This window comes from Salmo salar, chromosome 25 (assembly GCF_965601325.2).
Source record: "Salmo salar chromosome 25, fSalSal1, whole genome shotgun sequence".
NCBI lineage: Eukaryota > Metazoa > Chordata > Actinopteri > Salmoniformes > Salmonidae > Salmo > Salmo salar.
In genome coordinates this window covers 28,477,237-28,492,571 of record NC_138315.1, presented here as the reverse complement: position 1 = coordinate 28,492,571, position 15,335 = coordinate 28,477,237, and the positions used below count along the sequence as shown (strand labels likewise).

Sequence of the window (15,335 nt, the reverse complement as noted above, 5' to 3'; positions counted from 1 at the left end):
TGGAACTTTAGATAAACTTCTCCTTAATGCAACCGCTGTGTCAGATTTCAAAAAAGCTTTACCGAAAAAGCACACCATGCAATAATCTGAGTACGGCGCTCAGACACAAAAACATGCCATACAATATATCCGCCATGTTGGAGTCAACAGAAGTCAGAAATAGCATTATAAATATTCACTTACCTTTGATGATCTTCATTAGAATGCACTCCCAGGAATCCCAGTTCCACAATAAATGTTTGTTTTGTTCGATAAAGTCCATCCTTTATGTCCAAATACCTCCTTTTTCTTCGCGCCTTCAATTCACAAATCCAAATCACGACTCGCAGGTCAGAAGAAAACTCAAAATATTCCATTACTGTTTGTAGAAACATGTCAAACGATGTATAGAATCAATCTTTAGGATGTTTTTATCATAAATCTGCAATAAGGTTTCAACCGGAGACATTCTTACTAATTTTCTAGAGAACTAGTTCAGATTTAAGTATAACTGTTGTATGACTGACGCCTTTAGTGCGAGGTCTAATGCGTTAATATTTAATAGATTCTGCCTCCCGAATTCATATTCATTATATAAATAGGCCCTTTTAATTTTGGCTGGTTTGCCATTCCAAATAAAAGGTAATATTTTTTGCTCATACAGTGTCATTTAAAAAACATGTCGCTCGGTGAAGGCAAAACCATAAGCAAATTGGTAAACTGGGAAATGACTAAAGAGTTTTTCAGGGTGATTTTTTTCCCCACAAATAGTGTTTTCCATTCCACTTTCTATAAATATTTATTGGAGTGAGATCATTTCTTTTCTTTCGGGATATGTATACCGAGTATGTCCACATCACCGTCTGACCATTTTATTGGTAAACTACATGGTAATGTAAAAGTTGTATTTTCTTGTGATCCAATATGTACTTTTGGTTTTAATCCAGAGAGGTTAGAAAAGGTATCTAGATCCTCTATGAGGCTCTATGAGGCTGAATTTCAAATAATATTAACAGCTAACATTTGATGGCAATAATAAATAGATATGCCGATAGTGGACAACCTTGTTTTACACCTCTTGACAATTTATAACTTTCTGAGAAGTAGCCATTATTTACTATTTTACACCTAGGGATACTATACATAACTTTAACCCAAGTGATTATCCAAAATTGAAATATTCCAGGCATTTATATATAAACTCCAGTTGTACTTTATCAAAGGCCTTTTCAAAGTCAGCTATGAATACCAGGCCTGTTTTCCCAGATATTTCATATGTTCTATGCAGCTTGAGAGCTTCAAGTTCCTAGCCGTCCACATCACCAACAAACTAACATGGTCCAAGCACACCAAGACAGTCGTGAAATGAGCATGACAAAACCTATTTCCCCTCAGGAGACTGAAAAGATTTGACATGGGTCCTCAGATCCTCAAAAAGTTCTACAGCTCCACCATCGAGAGCATCCTGACTGGTTGCATCACTGTCTCTTAATGGCGGCCTCCGACCGCAGGCACTACAGAGGGTAGTGCGTACGGCCTAGTACATCCCCAGGGCCAAGCTTCCTGTCATCCAGGAGCTCTATACCAGGCGGTGTCAGAGTTGGGCCCTAAAAATTGTCAAAGACTCCAGCCACCCTAGTCATAGACTGTTCTCTCTGCTACCGCACGGCAAGCGGTACCGGAGCACCAAGTCTAGGTCCAAGAGGCTTCTAAACCGCTTCTACCCCCAAGCCATAAGACTCATGAACATCTAATCAAATGTCTACCCAGACTATTTGCATTGCCCCCCCCCCCCTCTTCTACGCTGCTGCTACTCTCTGTTTATTATCTATGCATAGTCACTTTAATAGCCCTACCTACATGTACATATTACCTCAATTGCCTCAACACCAGTGCCCCCGCACATTGACTCTGTACCGGTACCCCCTGTATATAGCCTCGCTATTGTTATTTTACTGCTGCTGTTTAATTATTTTCTACTTTTAGCTATTACTTTTTTTGGGGTATTTTCTTAATTAAAACTGCATTGTTGGTTAGGGGCTTGTAAGTAAGCGTTTCACTGTATGGTCTACACCTGTTGTATTCGGCGCATGTGACAAGTAACATTTGTTTTGATTTCCAGTACTTGTCTTATATTGTCTCCAATGTATCGTCCATGTAAAAAACCTGTCTGATTAGGATGAATAATATCCGACAATCCCTTTTTAATTCTATGCGTTAACCATTTTGCTTACCCTATAATTTATTGTATATTGTGTAATCTTGCAGATGATATAGGTTACTTTTTGTGCAAGATAACGTGTGTGACTCTATCATGAGAAGCTCTCTTTTACCACTCCAGTATAATTGAATAGAGGAAATGTGCTTCTGCTTGGCGTGCCATGCTAATTTGAAAACAATTAAGTTGTTCTGCGTGCTGCTCTCTGTTGTGCTGTAATTATATGAAGGCAAGACAAGCAGACGTCAAGGATATGATTAGGATGAATCTGTTCACAGAGAAGAGTACAGTGCAGGGTGCACCCTTGAAATAATTCTTGGTAGAGGAGTGAAGTGCTGTTTTAATATGGTGACATTTATTATATTCTATTTCTATTCAGTTTACATAATGTTGTTTACTCACTGTGTATGTATACTGTATTCTGGACATAGCTTATCCTAATATAGCTACTACTGCACACACCATTTTCTTTTCCAAATGATATACACTCCACGTATTTATATTCTGGATTCTAACCCATGCTCACTGTATCTACACTGGATCGTTATTTATTGATTTCTTGTTCAGATTTTGGGGATTATTTGTGTATTTGCATTGTATTTGCTAGGCATTCTACTGCATTGTTGGAGCTAGTAACATAAGCATTTCACTGCACCTGCTATAACACCTGCAAATATGTGTACGCGACCAATACACTTTGATTTGATTTTGGAAAAATTGGATAATTAATTGCGGTGGTATTTCTAATAGTTTCAGTGAGGCTATTTCTGAGTGGGATCATAGCTGTAAGGTAGCACTGAGAACAGTAAGTGGACATTTCCTTTTTCTCTATTGGACCATGTTCTTGTCCAGCTTCTGTCATTATTTTGAGATATGTGTAAAACCCCCTCTCTAACAACTGTAAGGTCATCTGTCCTGTGGCGGTTTGATCAGATTTAGGGCAAATGTACAGTACTGATCCCAGCCCAAGCCTTCCATCTACACTATATCTCTATACTTATCTGCCCTATCTTTCTATTCTTCCCTCTGTCCCACTAATCAGCCATGACGCCTCTTTTGCTTCACAAACAATCATGATATTTTCATCAGAGCTCTCCTGCCCTCCTTCCTTCCGCCAGGGAGAGTGAGAGCGACGGTAGTGGAATGGGGGAGTGAGACATTGTAGCAGGCAGGATGCTACCACTGCTACCGATCTGTTTTATTTCATTACTACTGCACCTTTGTGATTGATAAAGGAACTGACGCAAGCACCAGGACATTTATCTATTGAATCTATTCTATAGCTGCCGATGCTCTGCTTCCCTGGCTGCAGCAGCTGTCTGTAGTGTCTAATGGTCTCTCTCAGTGTGGTGCCCCTGAATGATTTCTAGGTGGGCTTGATAATTATGTCATAAGCAGCTGACACTAATTGTACATCCCTAGCATCTCTCAATGGATATGCCTGGACAAACAGAGCGGATGTGATGTGAGATCCATAGAGGATACTGCTGCTACAGCTTCTGATGAGCATCTACTGGCCACATCACGTTACACTGGATCTGGATGTGAGCAAATGCAACTGAACTCCTCTTGGTGAGAAAGGAATCTCTGCCTCTGCGAGGTGGAGCCGCTCGCTGCTGCCTAGCTCTGGTCTCTCTGCTCCGCTCCTCTCTGAGAGTGATGAGAGAGGTACAAGAGAGAGACGGGGAGAGAGAGAGAGAGAGGTAAAGAGAAAGAGAGAGAGGTACTAAAGAGAGAAAAACAGAGAGAGAGAGCGAGAGAGAACAGATAGATAAACAGAGAGAGCGGTACTAGAGACAGACAGAGAGAGAGAGAGAGAGAAACGGAGCGAGAGGTACTCTAGAGAGAGATTGAACCATCTGACAGTCAGACAATGAATGTCAGTGTGTAGTGGAGAGTGGTTCATTTCTGCCTGCCTGACAGTGTTGCACTGTGTGAAGCAGCTGTCTCTTTTTCTGCTCTGATACTCTAATAGGCCAATAAGCGCAGTAATGCAGAAGCTGTAGAGAGGAGAGAAGAGACACAAGCCTCTCATGACTACAGTACAGGGATGATGCTTTGAGGACCAGACTGAGAAGCGCTCTGAGGATTCAGGGTTTCAGACCGCAGAGTGCAGACCGAGAGAGAGCTGCTGTGCTGTACATACCTGAGATACTGCAGTTAATCGCTACACCTTTATAACACATTCAGCATGGATCTGGATCTGGATGAACTGTGTACTTACACAGATGGCATGGACAACAGCTCCTTAAAGTACCCAAAGACTGAGCAGACTGAGAAAATGTGGATGCGACTCAAGGGAATGTAAGTTTTTTTTCTTCTTCTTATCCTTCCTTTTCTTTTTCATCTTTCATCCCTCCTCAGCGAGGAGCTGACCAAGAGACGTGATCTGTCAGGGTGGTTGAACGAGTGAGATGCTTTCAAGCTCTTGTGTAGAAACGTTTATTTGTTAAAAGAACTGATGCAGTGTTTAACGCCAGTTCTGACGCGTTGCTGCAGTATCTTTGTATTCCATCACTATACTGTATATCGAAGCAGGTTTATTGGTATTCTTATGTGTACATATTTGTTTTGTAAACAATACATCACAGGGTGTATAAATGACTACTGTAGGTTTGAGAGGATTGGGTACATTATATGATTTCGGTGTATATATGTACTGTAGGTACACTAAATGACCAAAAGTATGTGGACACCTGCTTGTCAAACATCTCATTCATAAATCATGGGCATTAATATGTAGTTGGTCCACCCCTTTGCTGCTATAACAGCCTACACTCTTCTGGGAGGCTTTCCACTAGATGTTGGAACATTGCTGCGGGAACTTGCTTCCATTCAGCCACAATAGCATTAGGGAGGTCGGGCACTGATTTTGGGCGATTAGGCCTGGCTCGCAGTCGGCATTCCGATTCATCCCAAAGGTGTTCAATGGAGTTGAGGTCAGGGTTCTGTGCAGGCCAGTCAAGTTCTTCCACATTGATCTGGACAAACCATTTCTGTATGGACCTCGCTTTGTGCACGGGGCTATTGACATGCAGAAACAGGAAAGGGCCTTCCGCCAACTGTTGCCACAAAGTTGGAAGCACAGAATCCCTCTAGAACATAATTGCATGCTGTAGCGTCACTGGAACTAAGAGGCCTAGCCTGAACCATGAAAAACAGCCCCAGACCATTATTGCTCCTCCACCAAACTTTACAGTTGGCATTATGCATTCGGGCAGGCAGCGTTCTCCTGGCATCTGCCAAACCCAGATTTGTCTGTTGGACTGCCAGATGGTGAAGCGTGATTCATCACTCCAGAGAACGCGTTTCCACTGCTCCAGAATCCAATGGCGGCGATATTTACACCACTCCAGCTGACGCTTGGCATTGCACATAGTGACCTTAGGCTTGTGTGTGGCTGCTCGGGCCATAGAAACCCATTTTCATGAAGCTCCCGACTAACAATTCTTGTGCTGACGTTGCTTCCAAAGGCAGTTTGGAACTCGGTAGTGAGTGTTGTAACCAAGAACAGAAGATTTTTACGCACTACGCGCTTCAGCACTCGGTGGTCACATTCTGTGAGCTTGTGTGGCCTACCACTTTGCGGCTGAGCCGTTGTTGCTCCTAGACATTTCTACTTCACAATAGCAGCACTTGCAGTTGACCGGGGAAGCTCTAGCAGGGCAGAAATTTGACAAATGTATTTGTTCTAAAGGTGGCATCCTGTGGAGGTGCCACACTGAAAGTCACTGAGCTCCCATTCTACTGCCAATGTTTGTCTATGGAGATTGCATGGCGGTATGCTTGACTTTATACACCTACCAGCAATGGGTGTGGCTGAAATAGCCGAATCTACTAATTTGAAAGGGTGTCCACATACTTTTGTATATGTAGTGTATGTATTTAGCGTGTGTGTGTATACGTACAGTACCAGTCAAAAGTTTGGACACACCTACTCATTCAAAGGTTTTTCTTTATTTGTACTATGTTCTACATTGTAGAATAATAGTGAAGACATAAAAACTATGAAATAACACATATGGAATGATGTAGTAACCAAAAAAGTGTTAAACAAATCAAAATATATTTGAGATTCTTCAAAGTAGCCATCCTTTGCCTTGATGACAGCTTTGCACACTCTTGGCATTCTCTCAACCAGCTTCATGAGGTAGTCACCTGGAATTTATTTAAATTAACAGGTGAACCTTGTCAAAAGTTATTTATTGCCTTCTTAATGCGTTTGAGCCAATCAGTTGTGTTGTGACAAGGTAGGGGTGGTATACAGAAGATAGCCCTATTTGGTAAAAGACCAAGTCCATATTATGGCAAGAACAGCTCAAATAAGCAAAGAGAAACGACAGTCCATTATAACTTTAAGACATGAAGGTCAGTTAATCCGGAAAATGTTAAGAACTTTGAAAGTTTCGTCAAGCGCAGTCGCAAAAACCCTCAAGCGCTATGATGAAACTGGCTCTCATGAGGACCACCACAGGAATGGAAGACCCAGAGTTACCTCTGCTGCAGAGGATAAGTTCATTAGAGTTAACTGCACCTCAGATTGCAGCCCAAATAAATGCTTCACAGAGTTCAAGTAACAGACACATCTCAACATCAACTGTTCAGAGGAGAATGCGTGCTTCAGGCCTTCATGGTCGAAATGCTGCCAAGAAACCACTACTAAAGGACACCAATAATAAGAAGAGACTTGCTTGGGCCAGGAAACACAAGCAATGGACATTAGACCGGTGGAAATCTGTCATTTGGTCTGTTGAGTCCAAATTTGAGATGCAGAGTAGGTGAACAGATGATCTCTGCATATGTGTGGTTCCCACCGTGAAGCATGGAGGAGGAGGTGTGATGGTGTGGGGGTGCTTTGCTGGTGACACCGTCAGTGACTTCTTTAGAATTCAAGGCACACTTAACCTGCATGGCTACCACTGCATTCTGCAGCAATACGCCTTCCCATCTGGTTTGCGCTTAGTGGGAAAATAATTTGTTTTTCAACAGGACAATGACCCAATACACACCTCTAGGCTGGGTAAGGGCTATTTGAACTAGAAGGAGAGTGGTGTTGCTGCATCAGATGACCTGGCCTCCACAATCACCCGACCTCAACCCAATTGAGATGGTTTGGGATAAGTTGGACTGCAGAGTGAAGGAAAAGCAGCCACCAAGTGTTCAGCATATGTGGGAAGTCCTTCAAGACTGTTGGAATAGCATTCCTTATGATGCTGGTTGAGAGAATGCCAAGAGTGTGCAAAGCTGTCATCAAGGTGAAGGGTGGCTACTTTGAAGAATCTAAAATATATTTTGATTTGTTTAACACTTTTTTTGGTTATTACATGATTCAATATGTGTTATTTCATTTCATAGTTTAGATGTCTTCACTATTATTCTAAAATGTAAAAAATTTGTAAAAATAAAGAAAACCCCTTGAATGCGTCGGTGTGTTCAAACTTTTGACTGGTACTTACTGTAAGCCGATACCAGTATTTGTATTTACCTACTGTTTTTACAGTACATGAATGAACAAATTAATTAATGATTTAATGGAAGTAATAATGGTATAATATGTGTTCTTCAGCAGTTCTATTTTTACCTTATAATCAATATATTACCACATAAGATTGATTAAGCTAAATACAGCTGGCACTATGATTACACTAATTTGCAGTTGCATAATATATCATTTTCACAGTTTACAACAAATGAATCTGTCAATTATATAGCTGTTAAACTTGTATCTGACAAACGTGTCGCAGTAGTAGAAAACTGTTTATCACTGAAGCTTGTCTAAACTCATTATGTATTCAATAGTTCATTATAATTTGCACTCACAGTACACATGTTTACGCCCACACACACAATCCACCGCTGAAATCCCTGATCACATAGTACTCAATCACACACTGTCCCCTGAGCATCTCCTCTCTATGCACGCACACACACACACACACACACACAGGGTTGGGGTGTAACGGATTACATGTAATCCATTACAAGCATGGGATAACAAAAAACGGTAACTGTAATCCGTTGTGTTGCAAGAAAGAATATTGCAATCAGATTACAGACACTTTGAAAAACTAGATTAATATTTCAAGGATTACTTTTAAATTCAGAAAGGATGTTTGTGAAAAAAAAATATTTGACACTTCACTGTTTTCTCAATGACTTTCAAATCAGCATTGAACAATAGCGCAAATTTAAGTTTGTTGCATCTGAGCGAGTCTGACCACAGGTCAGAGACCACTATGATGACACACCAAATGTGTTTGATGGATTGCGGGAAAAGAGCAGGAATGGGCTTTTGTAGGCTACGGTCCAAGCTATATCTTCCAATGGTGGGACTGCTGTCGCCATCCAAAGATTATCCAAATTGAATAAACGCTTGGAGGTAAGGATGACAGCAGTGGTGTAGTCTACGGTGATACGGATATCACTTATTATTGATATCTACATAGCGCATTGATGTGAGTCACACTGCTGCTCTCTCATTTAGCTATTTGCGGTTTACGGATTGTGGTTGTTGTGGATGGCTGTTCACAAATCTAAATGTGTATTTGAACCCAATAATAGTTGAATTCAAGAAGTTTAAGCTGCCTATCAATCATTGTTTTTGAAACCAGTGGGCAGCAAGTAAAAAGTGTGCTCTTGCAACAGCTGCATAGTGCAGATCCCAGCCTTTGGAATAAACATAGGGCTTTTATTGCTCAATCTAATTCATGCTGATAAAAATACATCCATAGGCCTAATGGACACATGCTCAAACACCCACACTTTTGATAGACATAAATGGGCAATCTGTGGTTGCTACACCCATTTTTAGACTTATAAATTATATATATTAATGTAAAGATAGACTTTAATCGTATTATTATATGTAGTAGAAAGCAATGGGTTGGAAGAAGCCTACATAACCAACCCATAAAGTAAAATGTAATATCCATGTATGGCCAGTTATGTATTTTTGTCTTCTTCTAATGCCTCTTAAGGGGAAAGTAATCTAAAAGTAACTGAATGTAATCAGATTACATTACTGAGTTTGGGTTGTTCAAAAGTTACGTTACTGATTACAATTTTGTAACTAGTAACTAACAAATTACATTTAGAAAGTAACCTACCCTGCACACACACACACAAACACACACACACACTGCTTTCAATGTAATCCCCTGAATACCTGTGGCTCACTGGTGTAGGAGAGACAGTTGTGTTGCTATGGAGCAGAGCGGGGGAGGAGAGGGGTTATGAGAGGAGGGGATGGAAGAGGAGAGGAGGGATGGAGAGGAGAGTATGGGAGAGGATAGGAGAGGATAGGATAGGAAATGAGAGGAGGGGAGGGGGATGAGAATAAAATAGCGTTCTAGAGGATAGGAGAGGATGGAAAGGAGAAGAGAAAAGTAAAGAGAATAGGATAGGATAGGAGAAGTAAAGGAGGGAGAGGATATAAAGGGAGGAGAGGATAGAAAGGAAGAGGAGGAGGGAAGGAGAGCAGAGGGAAAGAAAGGAAAGAAGAGAAGGGGAGAGGAGGGGATAGGAGAGAGGGGAGCAGAGGAGAGGAGAGCAGAGGAAAGAGTGGAGAGGAGAGAAGGGGTAACAGCGGGTAGAGCAGAGCAGATACCTGTATATCCTCTTTTGATCTAAGTCAACACAGCTGGGGTAAGCAGTGATCGCTCGCTGGCTGGCTGATTGACGGACTGACTGGCTGACTGGCTGCCTGATCTCAGATATTAAAATCCCTGCTCCAGCATTATAATCACCTCAGCTCACAAAGAGCAAAACACACACACCACACACACACACACACACACACACACACACACACACACACACACACACACACACACACACACACACACACACACACACACACACACCATACACTCACACAGACTCATTGTATAGTCAGGACTCTCCACTGAGCACTTCTCCCCTCCCTGAAATGACATGATGTCACACTGAGCCTCTGTATAGGAATAGGCCACATACAGGGCTACATGTCAATCTAACAGTCTAGGGAAATTTTATTTAAAAAATGATTGAGCTAAATTGATTTTGCTCTTTTCTCATAACTTTTCTTGTTGAAGCTGTCTCTTGTCTTAATGCTTAAAAGTACAATTTCAAGCACTTTTTATAAAATAAGAAAAAAACATTTTGTGTGATGCATAATTTACTGCTGTTGAAATGATTGCTGTGAGTGTGATAATTCCAGTGATTCTCTTGCAACATTCCTCCTCTTCACTGGATCTTCACACCAGATTAAACACCCTGGTGAAGAAGTGTGTGTGTGTGTGTGTGTGTGTGTGTGTGTGTGTGTGTGTGTGTGTGTGTGTGTGTGTGTGTGTGTGTGTGTGTGTGTGTGTGTGTGTGTGTGTGTGTGTGTGTGTGTGTGTGTGTGTGTGTGTGTGTGTGTGTGTGTGTTCTCCACTACCCTATAGTTAGAAGGAGATGACTGAATGGAGAGGAGAAAGAAAACATAAATGTACATGACTAATCTGAATCTCCTAGACCAGACTGCTCCAGAGCAGAAACACGCTCATTATTTATATCTGGCTGTGTCTCAAATGGCACCCTATTCCCTATATAGTGCACTACTTTTGACCAGGACCCATAGGGAGGGATCTGTTTAAAAGTAGTACACTATGAAAGGAATGGGGTGCTATTTGGGACACAGCTCAGAGCGTGACGTACCTTGTATGGCCTACTAATCTAATGTACACTCCTCATCTTGTTTTTCAGGCAGAAGTACAAAAACACATCTCAAAGGTATGTCACATGGTATCTGTCTATCTACTGTCTCTCTCTCTCTCTCTCTCTCTCTCTCTCTCTCTCTCTCTCTCGTGTGTGTGTGTGTGTGTGTGTGTGTGTGTGTGTGTGTGTGTGTGTGTGTGGGATGTGTATATATGTATGTGTGTGTATATATGTATATACATATGTGTATGTATATGTAGTAGCTACCGAATGTCATTTTTTGGTGATTTTGGACATTTACAATGAGAGCCACTATGCATGTTTTGATGCATGCTTATCTGAAGGACTGTCTGTGTGGAGTCTTGAGTCGCTAGGGCAACAGGCCTGCCTGCTCTGCTCTGAGAAGAGGAGCAGACTGAGGGGCAGAGAACGGAGAGGAGAAAAAATGCAAGGAAATCAGGATAGAGAGCAGTGGCAGCAGTACAGATAACGCATCCACAGTTAAAGGTTAAATAAAATAAAATCCAAAATGCTTCTCAAACACTGCCAAAAGCTAACACTATATGATGCCTTGTCTCCTTATTAATTTAGCCACTTACTTAGCTAACTAGCAAGTTAAACCATATACACAGCTTCCACTTTCTCCCGTTGTGCTATTTACAAACAAACATGTGACTGGCTCAACTGTTCTGGGGAACTATGGTAAGCTTCATAATGTAAAATAATGTTACAGGTGAAATGAAGAACGCAATCTGCTTCATCTCCTAATGTATTGCACAAGTTGACTGCAGGTATTTACTTAAAAAGAAGCTACAAATATTCACAAATCTGTTGAAAAACTACAAAATAGTTTCAACGGTATTGACGGTATTGAAAAACCATCCCGTGGCTGTTTCCAAATACCGGGGCATACTGTATATACAGTATACCACCCACACCTAGTGTACATAGCAGGGAGGGGCAACCGCCAGCCTGCAGCCCTCATTTTGAAGGCCCGGAGATCAATTTCCAAAAAATATGAAAAAATGGTGGGGAGAACTCAGTCGGGGTCTCAATTTACTGTTGAGAGTTAGAATATTCTAATACACAAGGTGCAATTTCGAAATGTGTTTTTTCTCTTGTTATGTCAGTCACTGACAGTCACTCAATTACCCCATGTCAGCAAAATTTGTTTTATTGGTAAGTTAGTCTAGCCAGCTATCTAAACTTGTAGTAATCATGGTCAAATTACCAACCGGGGGCCCACATTGATTTTGTTAGTCACTCTTACTCAGATATCATAAAAACATGCCAACATTTCTCTCCACCTCATGGCAAAATGTGTAGAATTGCAGCAAACAAAAATGTTCTTTAAGGCCCATGAAAATGAACTCTAAAACAAAAATGTTTCTCTCCACTGTCAAGAGGGGGGCCACTAAATTGTTTTGCTTGCAAGGTGTGGGTATGGATGTGGGTACGCAGACCTGCGAGCCACTGCGGCCCCTTATGATGAGTTCAGATTTTTTTTGTGGCCCCCACACCCATCAAAGTTGCCTGGGGTGGTTGATTAACCAAACCATTTTTAGGAATCTTCATGAATAGATAATGTTAGTTAGTGGTGTTGATTGTAGCAATAGACTTTCAAATATTGACTCCTGGATGAGTCATTTCAACTGGCCCATAGAGTTCTCTCTCCACTAGAGGTACCCATTGAACTATCCCACTAAATCCACTCAATGTGACATCAACAGGGGATACTGTACAGCAACAGGAGATACTATACAGTATGTTGAAAATGTTCAAAAATGTAATCGATCAATTGCAATTAAATCCCAATATTCTGGACTGCTGTTCAAATGTAGCTTTGAGGATGCCATAGCTCAAATGTATTTACTAAATGTGTTTCTAGTTTAAGTGATTGGCCATAATTTTACTGAAGCTCTATATACTGTTATAGTGTAATAGCTTTTGATAAGGCATCAATGACATGAGCAGAGCAGATATGAGACAAGCTGTGACTCTAATAGCCAACTGTCAGTCAAGATGTCTCAGTAAAAGCGTGAAGACATGATTTATTCATAGTGCATGTACATGCAGCTTGTCTTCAGAGTGAGCAGAGGCCAGATTGGTCACTCCACAGTGCCTTTTGCATCCCTTTGATATTTTAAGTAGACATTTTGCACCAATACTGCATTTTAAAAGCCTTTTTTCATATGAATAAAGACTTGCTAAAGTACCAAAATTCAGCATTTTGACATGTCCCCCATCAACCTTGTGTCATTTTTAGGAAGATTTGACCCCACTTAATCCCCAAATTTCTCCAAGTTTCACCATTATTGTTAAGCCCAAGTTATTTTTTTACTTTGACAAAGTCATTTCTGAAGATGAATATTTATTTAATGTGATTAGTGATTAATTGTCCCTCATTTTAAGGTCAATCCTGTTACGTAAACTGAACTCTAAAATAAAAATAAACATTGAACATCTGATAGTCAAAAATCATAGTGTAAAAGCAGGTGAGCTGGTTGTACTCCATTTTCTAGTGTTTAGTGTGGGTAACTGTTTTTAACAATCAAATGTTTTTGTGAAGCTTGCGTTCAAGTGCCACTCCCTGTTGCCAAGCTTCCATTCCCCCGTCACAAGGGGATTTATGGCTGATGTAGCCCTTTCCTGCAGTCAATGACCAAAAGTACTCTCTTTTGGTCATTGACTGCATATGAGTCAAGCTGTGCCTCTGACAGTCAACCGTCAGTCAAGCTGTCTCAGTAAAAACGTGAAGAGATGATGTGTTCATAGTACATGCAGCTTGTCTACAGAGTGAGCAGAGGATAGGGGAGGTGGCTATAAACTACTTTAGTTTTTGTATTCCTGGCTTTGACTCCTTTCCTCCGTCTATAGCTATTGTGTGTTCACGCACAGTATGTATGCTCAGTAGATACTGTACCTCTCTGTGTGCACTGAACCCTTTCCCTAAACCCTCTCTATCTCATCTATTCTGTTGTGTGAATGTATGTTCAGTAGGTCCTTGAACCCTTTCCACCCAAATCTAAACCCTATGTTGTGTTTGTGTGTGTACTTGATTATACTGTGACTCCAATCCAGTTTTAACCTTCTATTGTGCACATATGTGAAGTATGTTTAGTAAGTCTATGTCCCTGACCCAGCAGCAGCAGATTGGTTAGTTGATTCACTGTGCTGTGGTGTTTCCTGGCAACCAGCTGTTCTCTCCTTTCTATTTTTCCCCCCTTTTCATACTCTCCAATGATAGGCAGCTGTTAATGGACAGCCAATCATTGTGAAGTGTAGCCATTCTATTCAGGAATGTGGCCTTCATAATAACAATTGAAGGTACTGCAGATGTTGATCTCGATGGTTGGTTTAACTATAATGTTGAATTGGTTTCTGATAGAGGTGATATCTTTGAACAACTTGGCATCTTCTCAAACTCTGTTCTAGTGTTGGGCGACGTCCAGATTTCCATACCTTCATACCGTGCCTGTGCTATCCCGTGGTATACAGCATTACCAGTAGCGTGCACAAGGGGCCTTTTTCTTTTTACGTAAAAAAGGCAAAAAAACATCACTTACCAGAATGCTAACAAGTACTAAAGAATCCCCATAGCTGATGCTAGGTAAATGCGAACGAGCGCATGGAAACATTTACTAGTAAGACAGATAGCCCAGCCCATGCAAGTATCTTAATATGCAGTTTGCGGCATACATAAAACAAATACTAGACAGCAGTGATCTTAATCCAGGAGGGGATTGTCTGTGCTGCTGTTAGCGACCAAGAAGCTTGATCTTTCAAGCTAACTTTAGCCACTTAGCTAGCTAACATTAGCTAGTTAGCAAAACCCAGCTGGACATAATTTATGGCACACCTTACATAGTTAGTTAATTTAATAGTTATAAGATATATAACTGGCAAACGTTACTAGTAAATTTCATGCAATGTAACTTGATCACCTCACTTAAATTGCGCTGCAGGAGTGACTCAGCTCACAAATCTCCAGTTTTGTTCATTGTGCTTCTTTGTAAAAAACACACGTGACTGGCTCAAACAACTGTTTTGGGAAGCTAGTACCGGTAAGCTTCATAATGAAAAAGAATCTAAGAGGTGAAATTATGAACGAAATCTGCTTTATCTATTGTCGGTGCACAAGTTGACTGCAAGTATTTATTTAAAAAGTACAAATATTCACATTTATAAAAAAACCTGTATTGACGGTATTGGAAAATCATAAAGGTTTTTTCAAAATACCCCGGGATATAGTATATACTGTACGGTATACCTCCCAACCCTACTCTATATACATACACTATGTGGTTGGCAGGTTGCCACACCACTGAAAATAAGTCAATGTCCTAATGTATATGGACAGAGACAATCAGCCTGTTGATATAGGGAATGTATAGGACCCTTGTTTAACCATAACTACAAGAATGTCTGAACAATAAAAGGCAATCACTAGTGAATATCCTGT

The 15,335-nt window shown here is 40.9% G+C and overlaps 1 protein-coding gene across 2 annotated transcripts in view; it reads left to right on the top strand.

Moving 5' to 3' along the window:
- The first annotated feature begins 3,688 nt into the window (after positions 1-3,688).
- Positions 3,689-15,335, top strand: part of LOC106586468 (dual specificity calcium/calmodulin-dependent 3',5'-cyclic nucleotide phosphodiesterase 1A) — a 56,755-nt gene continuing 45,108 nt past the window's right edge. For both annotated transcript variants that reach the window (XM_082969080.1, XM_014173816.2), the window contains exons 1-2: positions 3,689-4,501; positions 10,922-10,948. In XM_082969080.1, the coding sequence (XP_082825206.1) occupies positions 4,389-4,501; positions 10,922-10,948 (140 nt within the window). In that variant the 5' untranslated portion in view covers positions 3,689-4,388. The remainder of the gene's footprint in view (positions 4,502-10,921; positions 10,949-15,335) is intronic.